Consider the following 17,641-nt stretch of genomic DNA (forward strand, 5'->3'; position numbering starts at 1 on the left):
AACACACACACGCACACACATGCCTCCCTGCCTAAGGAATGAGGTAAGAGGACAAGACTTCTTGTTTACTCTTCCTGTGTGTTTACAATGACCAATGACCCACACATGGGGGCACGTACATTTGCACTCTCTGGCTCTGCATCAACATGTGATGGATATCTTCTTAAAACTAATTTATTTATTGTTGCATTTGGCCATAAGTAGAGGCAGAGGGAAAATGTTTGTGCATTGTCTGTGATTGTGTTTTGTGTCTTACGGTAATGTGTGTTTTAATTATTATGTTATTTTTAAATGTGCTTTATAAATAAATATGACTGACTGACTAACTGACTCTGATGTACAGCATTAATATACTGTACACGAACGCATACATATTTGACACATTGTAAAGATGCAGAATGCAATGAATGGTTTTCCAAAACTGGCACTATGCTCTCTTTCCTCTCATGAGTATTGTAGCATGTGTGTGCATCATTAATCACTCCAGACCACTTTTTATCTCCACCCACTTCTGTTGCTGCATTCAAACACCCATCTTCCTCATTACAGTCTCTCTCCCCCTTTCTCTCCCCCTGCATCTTCTTTCCCTCCTCTCTCTCCCTTCCACCCTCACTCCTTCTCTCCCTCTGTGATTCACTCCTTCCCTAGAGTGGTAGTAGGATAATTGGAAGCAGAGGTTTTTCATTGGGATGATGCTGGGGTCACTCAGCTGGAAAGCACTTTTAATAGACCCCTGGTCTGACCCTAGTCACACACTCACATTCTCTCAATACTGCTCTCTCCCCTTTCTTTATCTCTCACTCTCTTTTTTCTTATTTTCCCCATCTCTTTGTTTCTCTCACTGTTTCTTCTGGCAAATTAATTCCTTCACCTATCTCTCCATTCCTTTGTCCCCTATACCTTTCTATATAGACCTTCCTAAACAGCTGTTGACCTCATGCAGACAGCATCTCTGGCATTTGTTCATCCCTTCCTTCCATTTTATTGAAATCCCTTTCTTCATTCTTTCCATTCTTTTCCCAACCATTCATACTTTGATGGCCACACATGTATCTTTGCCCGTTTGTGTCCTCTTTTCTGTGTCTCCCATTGGTTCATCCCACCTGTCAATCGACAGAAATAAAAATGTTGATGATAAACAAACACATCTAAACATATATATACGGAGCTGTCAAGTTGGACATTTCCTGCTTTGCCACACCACAGTGACTTGGCGTCAGCGACGTTTCAAGTTGGCCAAAAATTTGAACTGTCATGCATTGCTTAAAGTCAGCCGCTGATCGGTGCCGCTGGTGATGCATGAAGTCGAACACACCTATTGTGTATTCCATGTAATGACAGTTTTACATCATTACACTGGTTAACATGTAATGTTTCCATTGAATAACAGCAAATCAATCTTTTTCAGTAAAGTCAGAAAATAGTTTGGTCCGTTGTGTTGCCACGCCTCTAACACACATGCTTCACACAGTTACACACAAACACAACAAACACACATAGTAGGCTACTGAGTGTCATACGTAGTCTTTGCTTTACATGCATCATATCGGCACGCTTGGGCATGTGCGGTGCTAAAAGAAATAAAAGCAGAAAGCGGCATTACTGTCAGCAATGCCCGCAGCGATCAGACATCACACTGTGTAGGAGCCACACAGGGTGACACCTCGGGGCTTGTCATAGGTCACACAAGCTCATCCGTTCAGTCCCAACACGTTTCAGCCCTGTCATCAGAGAGCTGCAGCCCCTGGCGTCTGGTAAAAGGTTTTCCAGCTTCCCTTTAAATATTTCATCACTCAATTCCCAAATGGGAGGCCGTTGTGTTGGTACATCATGTGTGTATGGTGCGATATAAGTTACAGTCTCTCTCTGTTCTGCGGCTGTCCTAGGAGAGCGTTTGGATGTGATCAGATAGAAGGCTGAACTTGTTGATGGAACAGAGCTTGTTTCTGGTAAAATGACCTGGTATAGTAGTAGGCTAAATGCTGCTTGTAGTAAATTTACAGGAATGGTTCATGGCAGGAGGCCACTCAACATTGTGGGATGATGATCTGAGTGATTATTCTGACATTATATGTGTACCTGTAATACATTTCAATTGATGGTTACAAGGTCACAGAGACATGGTAAAAGATACCGCAATCTTATAATTTTCATCAATCAGTGTTCTTAAGTGTCCCTTCTGTGTTTCTGTGTGTAGGTTGACAGGGTTCCAGCTTCCTTCTCCCATAGTGAGTACAGGACCCAGACTCACACTGTGGCTGCTGTCTGACTATGCCGTCAGCGGACAGGGCTTCAAAGCCGTCTACGAAGGTAAGGCCTACGCACTGCAGTTCACTAGTCCATTTGCACGGCTGTGCTATGCTATGGGATGTCTACACTACATTTCCCTGAACAGTTCACTTCACCTAAACAAACTCTTGAGATAATACCAGAGCATGTAACTTATGCGTTATAATTTTAGGCTAATTGTTAATATGACTATGGCTTGACTCCGAGCCAGGAAATCCAGCTCTTGCTCTGTGGTGTGCCTATCCTCCTGGCTGGCCTCATGGTCTAACTGACTGATTAGCTGTCTGGTTGACTGGCTGACTGGCTGGTTGCCTGGCTGTCTGGTTGCCTGACTTCGCTGCCTGGGGTTTTCCTTTTTTTTGCCTGTCATATTTCATTTGATGGAGAGTGCTTTATGACCCTTAAAGAGATGATATTAATGACGCTCGGAAGGGGGGGAAAATGAGCCGGGGACAAATTAAGCTAATTAGCGTGATCGGAGAGGCCTGGAATGTTTCTAGGTGGGAATGCCGCTTCCAGAAGCCTACTTGCGGAATTCAGACAATGTTCCTTAACGCACGGACAACAGGAAAAGAATGTGCTTCTGTCCTTACCTCAGAAGAGAGATGTTGCACCTAGCGTTCCAGCTTTGGATCTCTAGTTGAAGCGACAGATTTGTGTGTTTTTGCCCTTGGACAATTGATCAGTCTTGGCTATTAAGTTCGAAGGTCGTCTGACATGTGTTGCCCAGAACATTCCACAGCTGGTGTATTGTGTACTGACCAAAAAGTCTGCAATACCTTCAACTCTGCCATGGAACAATGCTTGCATGCAGATCAGATACTATTGGATTCTATTTGTTAATAAGGAATTTCTGCACAATTGTTGATTCGTTAAAAACTTTAACAATGTCACCACACAATGGAACATTATAGCGTTTAGACTTTGCTAACGTCAGATAACTGTTTTTCTTATGGTATCTGAGGTAACCAAACAAGGGTTCTTACTGTAGTTCAGGGTGTATCCTAGCCGCTCTCAATTTCCGGAGAAGGCCCTAGGTATAAACCTATGCAAAACCAGTCTGGGTGAGAGGGCTAAACCTGATGCTGGTTCCCTCTCACTAATGACATGCTTTAATTATTGTGAGGTGATATCGAGTCCTTGCCAGCACCAATACCACCATGAAAAGAACATGATATTGCTACCCTTGGGTACCAAGGAGATCAGAGGTTCCGTGTTATCAGGCCTGTATAGCACTGAGGGGAAGCATGGTGTCACTGTAATTACCTGCCCTGTCACAGCCCTGTCACAAGGGAGTGCAGAGGCCAGGCTGCAGTGGCCCATGTCACGTGACAGGGGAGAACTGCGCTCACAAGGAAATGCTGTATGTTGACGTTCTGCAGTGTTGAGTGAGGAATGTAGGATGTATGTAATGCATGCTAATATACTGTACCTTGCTTTATTGGTTTGAGACCTTTTCACAAACATTTTTTTCACTGCAGCCTGGTGTCGCATACACACGCGCACACACACACACACACATGTTGAAGTACCCTTCACATGCGCACAGAGACCCTTCTCCTGCTTGTTGTGCTGTAAAGAGGAAATGGACAGTAGGATAATGATTCTAAATTAGCTGTGCCTCATATCTCTGCAGCTGGAGATGCTCATATCCTTCTGCCCAGAACATAATGTGAGGCCTCATGGTGAAGCTTTAGAAGAATTGTAAGCAGCTTTATCAATTAACATTCAAATCAGCTTCACCATACACACACTTTCTCTATCTCTCTTTTACACACACACACATACACAGACATGCACAGAATGGTGGAAAATATGCATTATAATGTATGCTTTCCCGGTCAACCTCTTCCTCTCTGCTGCTAGCAAGTCCCAACCATCCTGTGGAGCTGCTCTCCTTGCTAATGCTTAAAGGCCATATTGCAGGTTTATTTTTCCAACGAAATTGCGCTATTTTCTTGTTGGTAATAAACATTTAAACTGTTATCCATTGTATTTGATGTTGTTGGGTGTCCCAAAACGGAATAGAATACGAAAAAGTAGCTACTTTTTTGCAATGATTCTTCTTTCCCCCACAATGCTTTGCATGACGTTACGTTGGGGAGACGACAGACCAAAGCCGCTTTGAGACCCTTGAAATCAATTAGAAATAAACACTTGGCTAGTACCAGAGAATGTCTATTATGGGTTCTGCTAGTACCATCCAAACGTGGGACATCTAATCGGAAATGTGTACCGTTACACAGAAGCCGTAAACCCCAAGTAGGGGTGCTCCATCTGTTAGCTTCATGGAGCCACTCGTTAATATTGTTTTCAGTCTTGTACGGTTTCACCAGTTTTACACAGTTTGTGCATACAGCAGACTCAAATGTGTTAACATATCCCCTTGTCTTGCAAAGGTGTCACATATGGCCTGCTGCCGCCACTGAGTAGACTTGAGGTGAACCAGTACTGAGGAGAACCAGTACGTGTATCTCTCACACTAAGGCTATGAATACTTTGAGATAGTTGGATTGATACAGTTTTTAACTGTTCATAGACATATGCTTTTGAATTAGGTTCAACTTAAGGCCTCTGAGTCACTTCCCGTAGGGATCTCCATGCTACGAAGCTATACCATAGCCTCTGGGGTTTGCATACTGTGACTGTGGATTAACTCCATAGCCATTGAGATGAATAGCTGATTAGTGAATATGATACATTGAGATTAGTGCTCTGATGAAGCATAGAAACAATTCTCACCTACGTTGGAGATATATGCCATTGACCATTTAGCGCTCGATGTTACAGGTGTATATATATATATATATGCACTTTTCAAAGTTGGAGTCAGATATTAACAAGTTAATCTCCCTGCCATAAAATCGAACTGTCTTGCAGTCGGGGACGAGCAAACTCAAGCATCTCTGGCCTTACATTGGCTAAATTGCCGTTTTTGGTATAATCTCATGCATTTTATTAAGATTAAAATCTCTTCTTTTCTCTTCTCACCACTTGGAGCTTCATGTGACCCTGTCTTGTTTCACTTCTGGCCCCTATCAGAAACCTTTTTATGCCCCAAACTGCAGATGACGAAGATGTGTGACCAATCTGCCTGGGCGGTAAACCTTTCAGGGACTCTCTGTCTCTTCATTTAACCCAGACTGCTATTCTGTACTTTTCAAAATACCTCAATTTTTTGGTGGGGGTCCCACATCATGCCCTTCATTGTTTTTCTCCATGCACAACCTTGCCCGGAGAACATTCAGGGCCCTATCATGCACCCAGCGCAATTGACTTTGTACACCGACGCATGTATCATTCCTATTTTGCACCCGACGCACAGCAGACTTTTACGTCCACAGACTCACGTCGGTAAATAAGGGAATGAACTTGCCCTCCTGGGGCGGTTCAACGAAAAAAAGAGGCGTGTTCCGGCGCAAACGTTCCCTGGTGCTATTCTGCAGTTTTGGAAAACAATTCCACCACAGACCAGGAAAAACGTAGTCTAAAGTCTGTGGCGCGTTATTCAGATGCTATTTTAAGGGCGCATGCTTGGCCCGTGCGCACTGTTTGCGAGGCCAGGGTCTTCTTCCTGCGAAGTTGCGTTACATCGTTTTGATTTATTGACAGTTCTTTCATGTCAATGATTAAAATATTTTCTTGAGAAATCTCTATGTATGTGAACTTGATTTGCAACAATTGTGGCAATTTCTTCCCATTGGCATTTTGTTGCTTATCACAATGTATGCTCATGTTTTGGCTTCCCGCAATCTTGTTGTGTATGATCATTGACCTATGCACTTTTTGTAAAGCTCTCTTGGAAGTCGCTTTGGATAAAAGCGTCTGCTAAACGAATACATGTAAATGTAATTTACACCCGCGCCTGTTTAACCGAAGCTAATTTCTTAATTTCTAATTTCTTTTCGAAGCTAAGTTTTCCCATCCCCATACAATGTCACTTCTCTATCTTTTACGGCCCTGACGAGAATGTCGGTCTCCTCGGCTGTGAACCGCTCATGGCGTGCGCCTGGCAAATCCGCCATTATAATAGAAATCTGCCATGGAACAAGCGCACCTGCTCTTAAAGGGAATGTGAGATGACGTTCTGATTGGTTTATTGCACGTTACGCCCAAACCACACCTATGAGTAGTGTAGCTACTTCAGACCAACCGATTTTAGATTTGCGTCGCACGCAAGAGTCATTTATCCCGCCGGTATAATAGCAACAGCGCCGTAGTCCCGCACACAAAGTTACTTGAGTTTCGCGTTTGATACTTGCGTTTCAGATCGTTAAAATAGGGCCCTCAATGTCACAATGCATCCACATTGGCCTGAAACAGACACTCAGTTCCCACACCGTCCCTGGCTGTGTAAAATAGGGGAATCATGGAGCTTCCATGAAGCCGACATTGTAATAACCAATGTATGAGTTTGAGTGATTTCCAATCAGACGCAAGTCATAGCTCTGGAACATTTCAATATTTGGAGCAAGGCAAGATAAAAAAAAAACAATATTGTGTTTAGTGTATTGTACATTGTGTTTGGATTTTACCGCGTTTAGAATTGGGTACCTCATGTGTAGTTCTCCTGTCATCCCTACCATCGGTGACAAACCTTTCCCAAGGTCACTCCACCTTCAGCCCCTGGTATTGACAGGTATTTACTCCCATTTCTGTTCAGCAGCTAGGGTGATGTGTGCTGGGTGGGTGTGTGTATCAGCGCTTGTGTGTTCTTGTACAGCAGTGCTGCTGATGTCTCTATTGAGGGCTGAACTCCATAGCCTGTGTTTACCCACCTTAATCACCCCCTGCTGACTAGCTGGGCCAACGTCGACGGCAAGAATCAATTCCCTGCTGCGCTCTCTTGTTGTGTCCTGTGTGTCTGTGTGTGTGTGTGTGTATGAGCGTGTGTGTGTGGGCCAAGTGTCAGACGATTCTATATTAAAAGTGCTGTATACCATCTATTCTCCTGAGAGTTACGAGATAGATTGGGAATGGGTCTTTTAACCCTTTATTCACCATAATCTTTCTGTGGTTTCTCTAACCTGAACTGGAATACTTCCTTACTGTAAACAGTGCATCATATGTCTGCTGTCCTTGCTGCCCTTCCTAATAAAAGCCTCTACATAAAAAAAGCCACATTATAATTTTTGGGTAAAGATATTTGAGGGCATTTCACAATTTATTGGGATAGAGAGTGAAGAGTGACAGGAAACGTGGAGGAGTAGGATATGTAGGAAATGGTTTGGGCCAGATTTGCGGTAAGGCTTCAGCCTACTTGATATTCACACTTGACCGGTCAGCCACCAGGGCGCTCTAAAACCCACACTGAACCTTTTTTTAATTTTTTATAATTACCTATACACAACCTTTCCAGTCAAACAGATTTCATATAGGGCTTATTTTGCAAAAAATAGGAGCAAAAAAGGGTTCTAGCATGAGCAGTTATGATTGTACAGAGAATTATTATTTGTTTTTACAAAAGGTTCCACAGCATGAAAGCACATTTTTATTTTAAGAGTAGGCCTATTGGTTCCCAAAAACTGTGCTTTGCCAGCTGTTACCCACTGTGTCCCATTGCAATGTAGCAGTGGTAGCATACAGTATTGTTCTTTTCCTGCTACATCAAATTTGCAAACCCAACGGACAGACTCCATCCCCTTGCACCTCTTCTCCCCTGTCCCCATGGGACAAGCCCTTGCTGGGCTTGCTTTGTTCATTGTTCTTTTTCTGTTCCATTTTCAAATGTTTTCTACTGGTGTTCGTATTTATCCTATATCAAACAACATCTAAGGAGACAGAGCCAGAGAGAGAATGAGAGAGAGAGACAGAGAGAGACAGACGGACAGATTCAGAGAGAAATACAGAGAGAGAGACAGAGAAAGAGAAGGGAACGGAGAGAGTTGAAATTGTACCAATTGCTGAGATCCTTGAAGTAGCCATGACAAGACAAAAGAGGGCTTTCATCTTTATCTCTCCCTTCCCTCTCTCTCTCCCCTTTCTCGCACTGTTTCTTCTCACTCCTTCTCTTCTCCCTCTCTCCCTCTCTTCCTCTCTCTCCTTCCCTTCTCTCCCCCTCTTCTTACCCTTTTCTTACTCTCTCTCTTCCTCCTCACTTACTCCCTCTCTCTCTTCACTCTCCCTCCCACTCTTCCTTTCTCCCATTCCTTTCTCCAATTCCTAATCTCTCCTCCACCTCTCTCTCTGTTGCATGGTCAGAGTTTTTACGTGTTAGGTCAGTATTATCTGTTGTCCTGTAATGGTCAGAAAAGCTAGGTACAGACTCCTCCACTCTTTCTCCCTCTCCCCCCCCCCCCCTCTCTCTCTCTCTCTCTCTCTCTCTCTCTCTCTCTCTCTCTCTCTCTCTCTCTCTCTCTCTCTCTCCTCTCTCTCTTTTGTACCACCAACCCCTCTCTATTTGCACTCTGTCTCTTCTTCTCCCACTCTCTCCCAATCTTCCTCTCTCTCTCTCTCTCTCTCTCTCTCTCTCTCTCTCTCTCTCTCTCTCTCTTTCTCTTTTTCTAATTTATTTTCTACATTTTTGAGAAAGCTGTTACTGTTTTGAGAAACGTGTGTTAACAACAGAAAAACTGTAAACACAATGCAAGTGTTATTGAAGTTCGTTGCTATGGAATGGTTCCTAGCTACTGAATCAACATAAACAGATTAAGTTAGTGTTTTCTTTCAAAGAGAATCGTTTAGGAGTGCTCTCAGTAAGAGGTCAACTTGTGACTCCTGCGGTGTGATCACCAATTGGTATTGGTGGAAGGAAGGAAGGAAGAAAGGAAGGACGGACGAAAGAAGGATCTATATCTCTTCAGCTATCAGGAATATAACCCCTTACACATTTCTCTCTCTCTTTTTTTCTACCTTGTACTTGTCCCCTCCCCTCCCAGTCCAGTCCCTGACCTTTACCCCTTTCTTCCTTATCCCCTATCTGTTCCCTCCCCCTCTCCCCTCTGCCTTCTCTCCGCTCTCCCTCCCTCCCTCCATCCCCTCTCAGAAGACTGTATTAGCTCTCAGAGAGCTCTCTGTGTTCTGCTGTCTGTGCTTGGAGGGAACAACGGGCCCTCCACTTATTTGATTAAATGTGACCAGTGGCTCCGGGCTTGAATTAATCTACTCAGCGCATAAATAAAGCACACACGCTAGGACACAAATAAACAAATTAGCCTAGTGAGTCTGCCATATTGTGAGAGACAAAGTGTGTGTGCTTGTGTGTGTGTCTGTGTGTGCGTGTGCAAAAGTGATGGGACATTTATTTAGCTTGGGATTCTTATTACTGATTGTTGGTGTGTGTGTGACGTGAGCATGTGTGTATCAGTGTGTGTGCGTGTGTGTCATAGGAACAGTATAGGGGCAGCTGAGGCTAATGGAAACCATTTTGAACCCACAACCTTACCCTCTGCCCCCCTTCCTCCCCTCAGCATGCGCGCACACACCCACACTCACACACACACATACACACACACACAAACACTCTAATTTAGCATTCATTGGCCTCAGTTCCCCCAGGAGAGTGTCCCTGGCCCTGCTCCCAGCCTCACCTCATTAGAGCATACACTGCAGGGGTGGGGTGGTGTATTGAGGGGAAGCTGCTGTGTGTTGGCACCTCTCTGGCACACCTGTGGGCATGCGTGTGTGTGTATGCTTGTGTGTGTGTATGCGTGTGTATACGTGTGTATAGCTGACTATCTTGCACACCTGTTGGCATGTACTAGTGTGTGTGTGTATGCGTGCATGTATGTGTGTTTATATAGCTGACTATGTGGCACACTTGTTGATATGTGGGCGTGTGTTTGAGTGTGTGTGTATGCATGCATGCTTACATGTGTGGGGAGTCAGATGGCTGAGCGGTTAGGGAATCGGGCTAGTAATCTGAAGGTTGCCAGTTCGATTCCCGGCCGTACCAAAATGACGTTGTGTCCTTGGGCAAAGCACTTCACCCTACCCGCCTCGGGGAGAATGTCCCTGTACTTACTGTAAGTCGCTCTGGATAAGAGCGTCTGCTAAAATGACTAAATGTAAATGTTTCTATGTAGCTGACTGGCACATAAGCATATTATGTGTCTGTACAGAAGTGTGATAATGTCAGAAACCTGAACCTGGTGGAGATTCAGGTGTGTGTGTGTGTGTGTATGTGTCTACATAGCTGATGCCTCTCTTTTTCTTGTTCGCTCACACTCACACACACACCCACACACACACACACATATACACACAATTAACATCATGTCCCTTCTCTATTATTTTGTGAAAGCAAGACTGAGATCAACATGACAGTGATTACCTTAATGATCACATAAATTCCTCACTGTACAGACTAGCTGGCTGGCCAAGGCTGGGTGAGTATGGAAATATGTTATAGCTGCTTTCAATACAAGCGGCACCACAGGGATAAATACATTAATATCTTGACAGAGAGATGCAGAGATGTACATAATGTCTAGAGTCTACTTACTGAATCCTGAATATAATCCCTTCCTCATTACTAGTTACCATGTGGTAACCAAGGCAGTCAACAAGTCTTTGTTTACTGAATGGCCTTGAAAGCAGAGTAAGCTCAAACATTGCCAAGAAAGCTGCTTTCTTTACAGGAAATGTTTTTTAGAGGGATCTCAAACAAAACTCCTCATGTGTTTTCAGTGTGATATTCTTGGAGTGACTGTTGTCCCTGTTGGAGGGTTACTGTACTGGATGTTTGAACTGAAACCCCAGCTGTTTGACAAGCTGAATGAGGCTAGCTACAGGAGGGTATCTCTGTCCAGGAGCAGGGTTGGAGTGTAAACCTACAGGAGGGTATCTCTCCAGGAACGGTATTGAATAACTAGAAGTGGTTCAACAGATGGCCATCATTGAAGATAAAATACATGTTCCATAACCATATATTACATAGCCATATGGGTAAAATCAAACCCAATCAGTTTTCAGTTTGTTTCGCCTGTATACTCGTTTGCCAATCAGTTTCTGTCTTGTTCCCTGTACATATACCAGTCAGCCAATAAGCGTAGATTATTTGTCAGGAGATGTTGAGGTCTCAGAGATGCTGCTGTCATGACGACTAGATGGATAATTAGACCGGGGACCGTGATTGCGAACATCACACATGAACTGTTGCCATGGTAGCGCCAGAACATTCCCGAACGGCCGAGCGTTGAGCCAAGTGGTGTGCAAGGGGAGGGGAGGTGAGGCCGGCACCCTGGTCTGGGTGCTGGGGTTGGACCTGATCCAGGGTTGGGGTGTAAGTAGACACGTTAAAAGTAGATGATTGTTTACCCTGTGGATCTCTCCGGAATACAGCTCCAACGCCTGGATTTAGTTTCAATCACACCCCATATGGGTCTGGCATCAGGAGGTGACCTGTTATGAGAGAGGAGGGGGAAGACAGAGAGATGGGGCGAGAGACAGGGGGAGAGTGAGAGAGATTGAGAGAGAGAGTGGAAGTAACTCAAAAGAGAGGGAGAGGGAGGGAGAAAGACCTGAGACGAAGAGAGAGAGAGAGACAGAAGAGGAGAGAGAGAGACAGAGAGAGAGAGACAGAAAGAAAGACACAAAGATGTGGGGAGGGAGAGAAAGAGACAGAGAAAGCCAGGCAGGTGGAGATAGAGATAGAGAGTTCACTAATATGTACCTCAGCAGTTCCTTCATGCCTCCACCCAAGATTCTAACTAGGTCCAACATTCCTTTCATACTGCTTGACATTCTCTACGTGACATCATGCAACAAGGTGACGTTGACACTCCAACGAGTTTCCCTGCAGAACATTCAGACACTCTCTCTCCCATGGTTCTCCAATTGACTGGGGTTCAAGACTGCATATTGCTCTGTCCTTGCAGGATGTCACTGTACATATGAGGATGTGACATCATCCTCCTCCACTCCCTGTCTCCTCTGATCAGCCCCTCCTGACAAACACAAGAAGAGGTTAGGAGGTTACCTGAGAAATGTGAGGGCCAGGTATTTGAGGGGGTTTTAGTTCTCCTACTGGGTCCTTTGTTGTGCTTACAGAGATTAAATCAATTAATACACTACGGCTAAACGCTTACTCAAGTATGCTCGTTTCATTCATATATTCCAACAAACTTGTTTCGTTTTTTTTATCAAGTCTTATCTGTCTTCATAATTGTTGGCCACATTCAGTCAGTGTGATAGCACTGTGTGGTGGTTTGGAGGCTGTGTGCGTCAGCTAGTCAGATGAAGTCACACTGTAGTTGGGTTCTCCTAACACAGTGTGACAATACAACACTGTGTTCAAACTCCCCTCTGTCTTTCTCCTCTCTATCTGTCTTTCTTGCTGTCTCTCTCCCCTCTATCTTTCTTGCTCTGTCTCTATCGCTCTCCTCTCTAACGCTCTCTCTCTCTAATTGTCTTTCTCCCTCTCTCTCTCATGCTGTTTTTAATCTTTAACTATACAAATTATTTCTGGCATGCATTGAACTTGTATTGGCAGCACATGTGTGGCCCTTCCTTGAACATTTGTTCAGCATGGAGAGTATTTGTTTTAATTTGTATTAAATTATTTATGTGATGAAAAAAAAGAAATTCACAACCGTGAAGACAGTAGACCTTTTGGCAAAAGGAGGCGGAGTTTGGGCTCTGGCAGATTGTGGCGGTTATTAACGTCTGGTGTGGGAAAGGAGCGGCACGCGGCTCACTGTTAAACGCTTCTGACACTTAATTAACAGCTGATTGTTTTTCCGGCGGCCCTCCGTCAGGCTAATGAAGACCGTGTCTTGCGTGCTCGATACCTCGCCACACACACACACAGTCACGTTGTCTTACACCTCTCCTGCCTTTCACGATAACAGTCAAAGTTTCCAGAAAGTTTCTTAAGGGTTTTGACTTCCGATTACCATCAGAGTTCTACTGTTTTTGAGTTTCTTGATTTGCAGTACACTGAGCACATTTTTGTTTTAATCGTTGTACTGAGCCATGGAGGAACTTCGGATCGAGAACATTTCTCCCATCCTCTCTGCTCCCTCTGTCCTCCTCCTCTTTCTCTCCTCTCTTTGTCTGTCCCCTCTCTGCCTAAGGCTCAGATTATCTCCCAAGCAGGATAAGGTGGAGAGTCTGCATGGTTAAATACAGTTAGATAAATAGTTTTCCATTTCATGAGGATGGAATGTGGAGATGTAGGCCAGGGCTGACTGCACGCTTTAGCTCCTACCCCTACCCCTATCCTAACCCTCTTCCCCGCCTCACAATTACATGGATATTTCACTCCAAATTGTATTCTCCAACTCTGTTTTTTTTTATTTTTTGTACTTCTAAAATCCCTTTTATTTTATTCTGACTCGAGCTAAGATAGATCTTGACAGTTCCACCAGCGTTCCCCTGGCAACGATGTTTCGCAAGCAAATCCACACTTTATTTGTTTTATTTTTTTGCTCCTTTGTTTCCGCCATCCCTCTGCTTGTTGGCGGGGGGAAACGGGGTCCTGTCTGTATCTATAGTTCAGGCCAGCGGCTGGTGTACTGTGGGCCTCTGAAGGAGAAGAAAACACACACACCCTCCCATATTCTATTCACAAACAAAACGCACACACACACTCACACATACACACACAGACAACAAACAGAATGGCACAGTCCTCTGTGCAGTGAGCCGTGACCAGAAAGGGCATCCTTCTGTGTGATTCTTTGGTGTTGTCTGTGTTGACTGTTTGTGTGTGTATGTGTGTGTGTGTCACAGTTTACGCTAGCTACACAGTGTGTATGAGTGTCTGTGTGACCATGTCACATTGGTGCAGTTCAACAACAGTCCCCCTGGTAGTGTGACCTCACTATGGTGTGACCATTTGACTGCGTGTTCGAGGTTTTCCGAGCCAGATACCCAAGGGGTGTGTGTGTGTGACCTTGTGACCTTTTAAAAGCATGTTTTGGGCACACAGAGTGTGAGGTTGTGCGATTAAATCACAACAGGCAAACAGACAGACAAGCAGGCAGGCAGAGGAAGACAGGCTGGCGTGTTTGTGGATTTGCGTGTGTGTGTTCAAGTCTGTGCATATATGTGTGTGCTTGTATGCTTGTGTGTGTTTGTGTGTGTATGTGTGTGTGTGTGTGTGTGCAGTCAGGTAGAGTGAACAGTGAGGTGTCTCTGGCATGCCTGTCTGTTTTCTCCAGCTGAGGCCCCCTGAGCTGTCAGAACACACCCTGACAGAACCTACCCTCCCTGAATCCTGAACACTGAACTGAGGAGAGAGAGGGAGGAGGGAAAGACAGAGAGATATATAGATAAATAGAGACAGAGAGAGAGAGAGAGAGAGAGGAAGATTGGGAGAGAGTGGGAGAAGAAGAGACAGGGTGGAAATAGAGAGGGGTTGGTGGTACAAAAGAGAGAGTGAGGAGATAGAGAAGGGGATAGGGAGAGAACCAGGAGGGAGAGAGGGACAGATAAAAAAGTGGGGGGAGTGGGGAAGAGGGAAATATGGATATATATATAGAGAGAGGGGGAGAAAAAGACAGAAGAGTGAGAGTGGAGAGAGAGAGAGAGTGACTCATGTCTCTGAAGTGCTTCCTGACAGAGTTCAGGGAATGTGGTAGCAGAGCTGTGGTAATGCTTAATTAGGGAGACGCACACAACCACACACACTTGCGGACAACCACCCTTGAAATGCCCAACAACCATGTTTTCTTCATGCCACTGTGAAATGAGTCATAGGAGTTCTAAACTTCTGATTGGTTGGTTATGATAGATTGGCTAGAATCTGATTGGTTGGTCATGACAGGTTACATACAGTCTGATTGGTTGACTGTTATAAATAGCCTATATAATAAATCAGATGTCATTGGCCTCTCTCTTTAAAGAGCAACAGCATGTGATATGTTGGTTACATTATCCAATCAGAAAGAGTTGCATAGGTTTTAACATTGTGAATGTTTTTTTTGCTGCAGTTTATATGATTAATTATTCACATTATAACACAATTATAACATTTATCTTTGTAAAAATAATCTTTGCCTACCTCTGTCAAACAAGATTTTTATACCACCTGCAACAGTACACAGAACCATGGTTTTACCATATCTGTAAACTGTTTAATTTAATCAAATACAAGATGGTTTCCTTGTTTTGTAGCCAGAGTTTGGTCATGCTGAATTGGGTCAGGGTTATAGGTGGGTCTCCAGTAACTAAAGTGGTGCTTGTTTGGAGTTTATATGAAACACTGACCATGCAGTATGATTGGTCACTGTTACAGGGTCAAACACTGGTCATATTATTGGTCACTGTTACAGGTTCAAACACTGGCCATTCAGTGTGATTGGTTGAGGTTACAGGGTCAGACACTGGTCATTGCAGTTTGATTGGTTGCGGTTAAATGGGTCAAAAAGAAGGACAGCGCAGATGCAGACTTCAAGCTTTAGAGTAATTGGCTCTTGGTGTGTGTGTTTCTAAGTGTGTGTGCATGCTAATACAGAGGAATGAGGAACCCAACCGGCTAAAGGGTTGGATACATTGCTGTCATTTCCTTTTTTATAATTGTTCATCATTGTTCTCTTCCCTCTCTTTTACTCTCCATATTTCTCTCTTCCCCCCCTTTCTCTCTTTCCATCTCTCTTTCTACAGTATCTCCCCCCATCTCTCTATATTAGCAGAGGATCTTTATCATTGTCTCCCAGCTTCTCTATCTTTCATCAGGATTAGCTTCCGTCACTTGTTAGCTTTGTGACCTCGTCCCCCTCTCCCTCTCTCCTATCAACCTCTTCTCCTCTTCCCCCTCTCCTCCCTCTCCCTCTCCCTCTCTCTCCCCTCTCCTTCCTCCCTCTCCCTCCTCTCTCTCCTCTCTCTCTCTCTCTCTCTCTCTCTCTCTCTTCTCTCTCTCTCTCTCTCTCTCTCTCTCTCTCTCTTCTCTCTCTCTCTCTCTCTATCTCTCTCTCTCTCTCTCTCTCTCTCTCTCTCTCTCTCTCTCTCTCTCTCTCTCTCTCTCTCTCTCTTCCATCTCATCTCTCTCTCTCTCTCTCTCTTCCTCTATCTCCCCTCATCCTCTCTCGTTTCCAACGTTTGTTCTCTGACACAATCCCTGTTTTGTGTGGATTAGTACTGTATTGTGCTCGGATTAGGGTGTCATTGTTTCTGAGCTGCAGATAAGTGGAAGTGAGTATGCGCGCATGTGTGTGTCTGTGAGTGAATGAGTGTGTGTGCGTACATGTGACAAAGTACCATGACACTAACAGTGCATAGAAAACTCTCAGTTGCTCTAAGGGGACAACTCCCCCCCCCCTCCACCTCCCCAGGCTTTTGTCCTCCTAGACTTTCCTTCTCTCCATCTATCTGTTTTTTCTAGTTCATCATCCCTCACTCCTCCTTGTCATACTCCTCTTGTGGGATTCCACAATGTGAGAAAGCAGGGTAGCTTAATATGGGAGCAACATGGCGGAAACACATCTCAATGTACACTGTGTGTGCATGTGTGTGTTTGTTTGTGTGTGTGTGTGTGTGTGAGAGAGAGAGCAAGATAGAGAGAGAGGACATTAGACGATTGTCCATTTAGATATTCTTGTTAACAAAAAATTGAGACGATGAAGGAAACCTGGAGGTATCATCTCTCATATCCGCTATTTGGCATGATACAAGTGTGTTTGTCTGTGTTTGTGTGTGTGTCTCTGTGTGTACAGTATGTGACAAAGACACAGAGAAAAAGAGAGACAGAGAGAGGTTAGGCTAAATTGCTCATCTTCTACCTGTCCTTTTAGATCTGCCTAGTTGGCATGATATAACTGACTGAATGTATGTGTGTGTTTTGTCTGTTCATTCAACTCTGCCATCCGTCAATCTCTGCACTGAGAATTAGCTTGACAGTGATGAGACAGAAAAGAGGGTAAACTGACACAAGAGAAAGAGAGAGAAAGAGAGAGAGGGAGAGAGAGAGATGGTTTGAGGGTGTCTTTCCTTGACTTTCCTCAGATCTCCTAAAACTGTATCATATTGATTAAACAGCAGGGGAGCTCAGTTAGCTTGGTGGGACCTCTTCTCGCGCACACACACACAGTCTCACACACAAAGCCCCCCCCCCCCCCCCCCCCCTTACGGGAGCATGCTATGCTATGAATGTCATGTGTTCCTGACCAGGAGATCTCCTTCCTGCGGCTCTGGTGTCCAACACTGCTCCTATCAACCTCCTAAAGGTCAATTTACATTTATTGATCAAACCTTTCCATTTGTTTACCTGAACTTTCTAGTTTTTTATTGATTATCTATTGACCTGAAGCACAGCCAATCGTGTGAACAAATTAAAGAAGTCCTTTCATGCATAAGATCAGCATCCGTTTTGGTTGAGTGGAGGTTGTGGATTTTGGGCTGGTAGCACCCTCACTTATCAGTCTTTGTCTCTCTTTATTTCTCTCTGTCCATCTTTCCATCTCTCTCCCAT

General features: G+C 44.4%; 1 protein-coding gene across 1 annotated transcript in view; it reads left to right on the forward strand.

Annotated features, from left to right (window-relative positions):
* Window positions 1-17,641, forward strand: part of csmd2 (CUB and Sushi multiple domains 2) — a 202,392-nt gene that overhangs the window by 46,385 nt on the left and 138,366 nt on the right. The window contains exon 3 of the mRNA XM_062446030.1: window positions 2,198-2,310. Coding sequence (XP_062302014.1) covers window positions 2,198-2,310 — 113 coding nt within the window. The remainder of the gene's footprint in view (window positions 1-2,197; window positions 2,311-17,641) is intronic.

The sequence above is a fragment of the Osmerus eperlanus genome, chromosome 20 (assembly GCF_963692335.1).
Source record: "Osmerus eperlanus chromosome 20, fOsmEpe2.1, whole genome shotgun sequence".
In the NCBI taxonomy this organism is placed as follows: Eukaryota; Metazoa; Chordata; class Actinopteri; order Osmeriformes; family Osmeridae; genus Osmerus; species Osmerus eperlanus.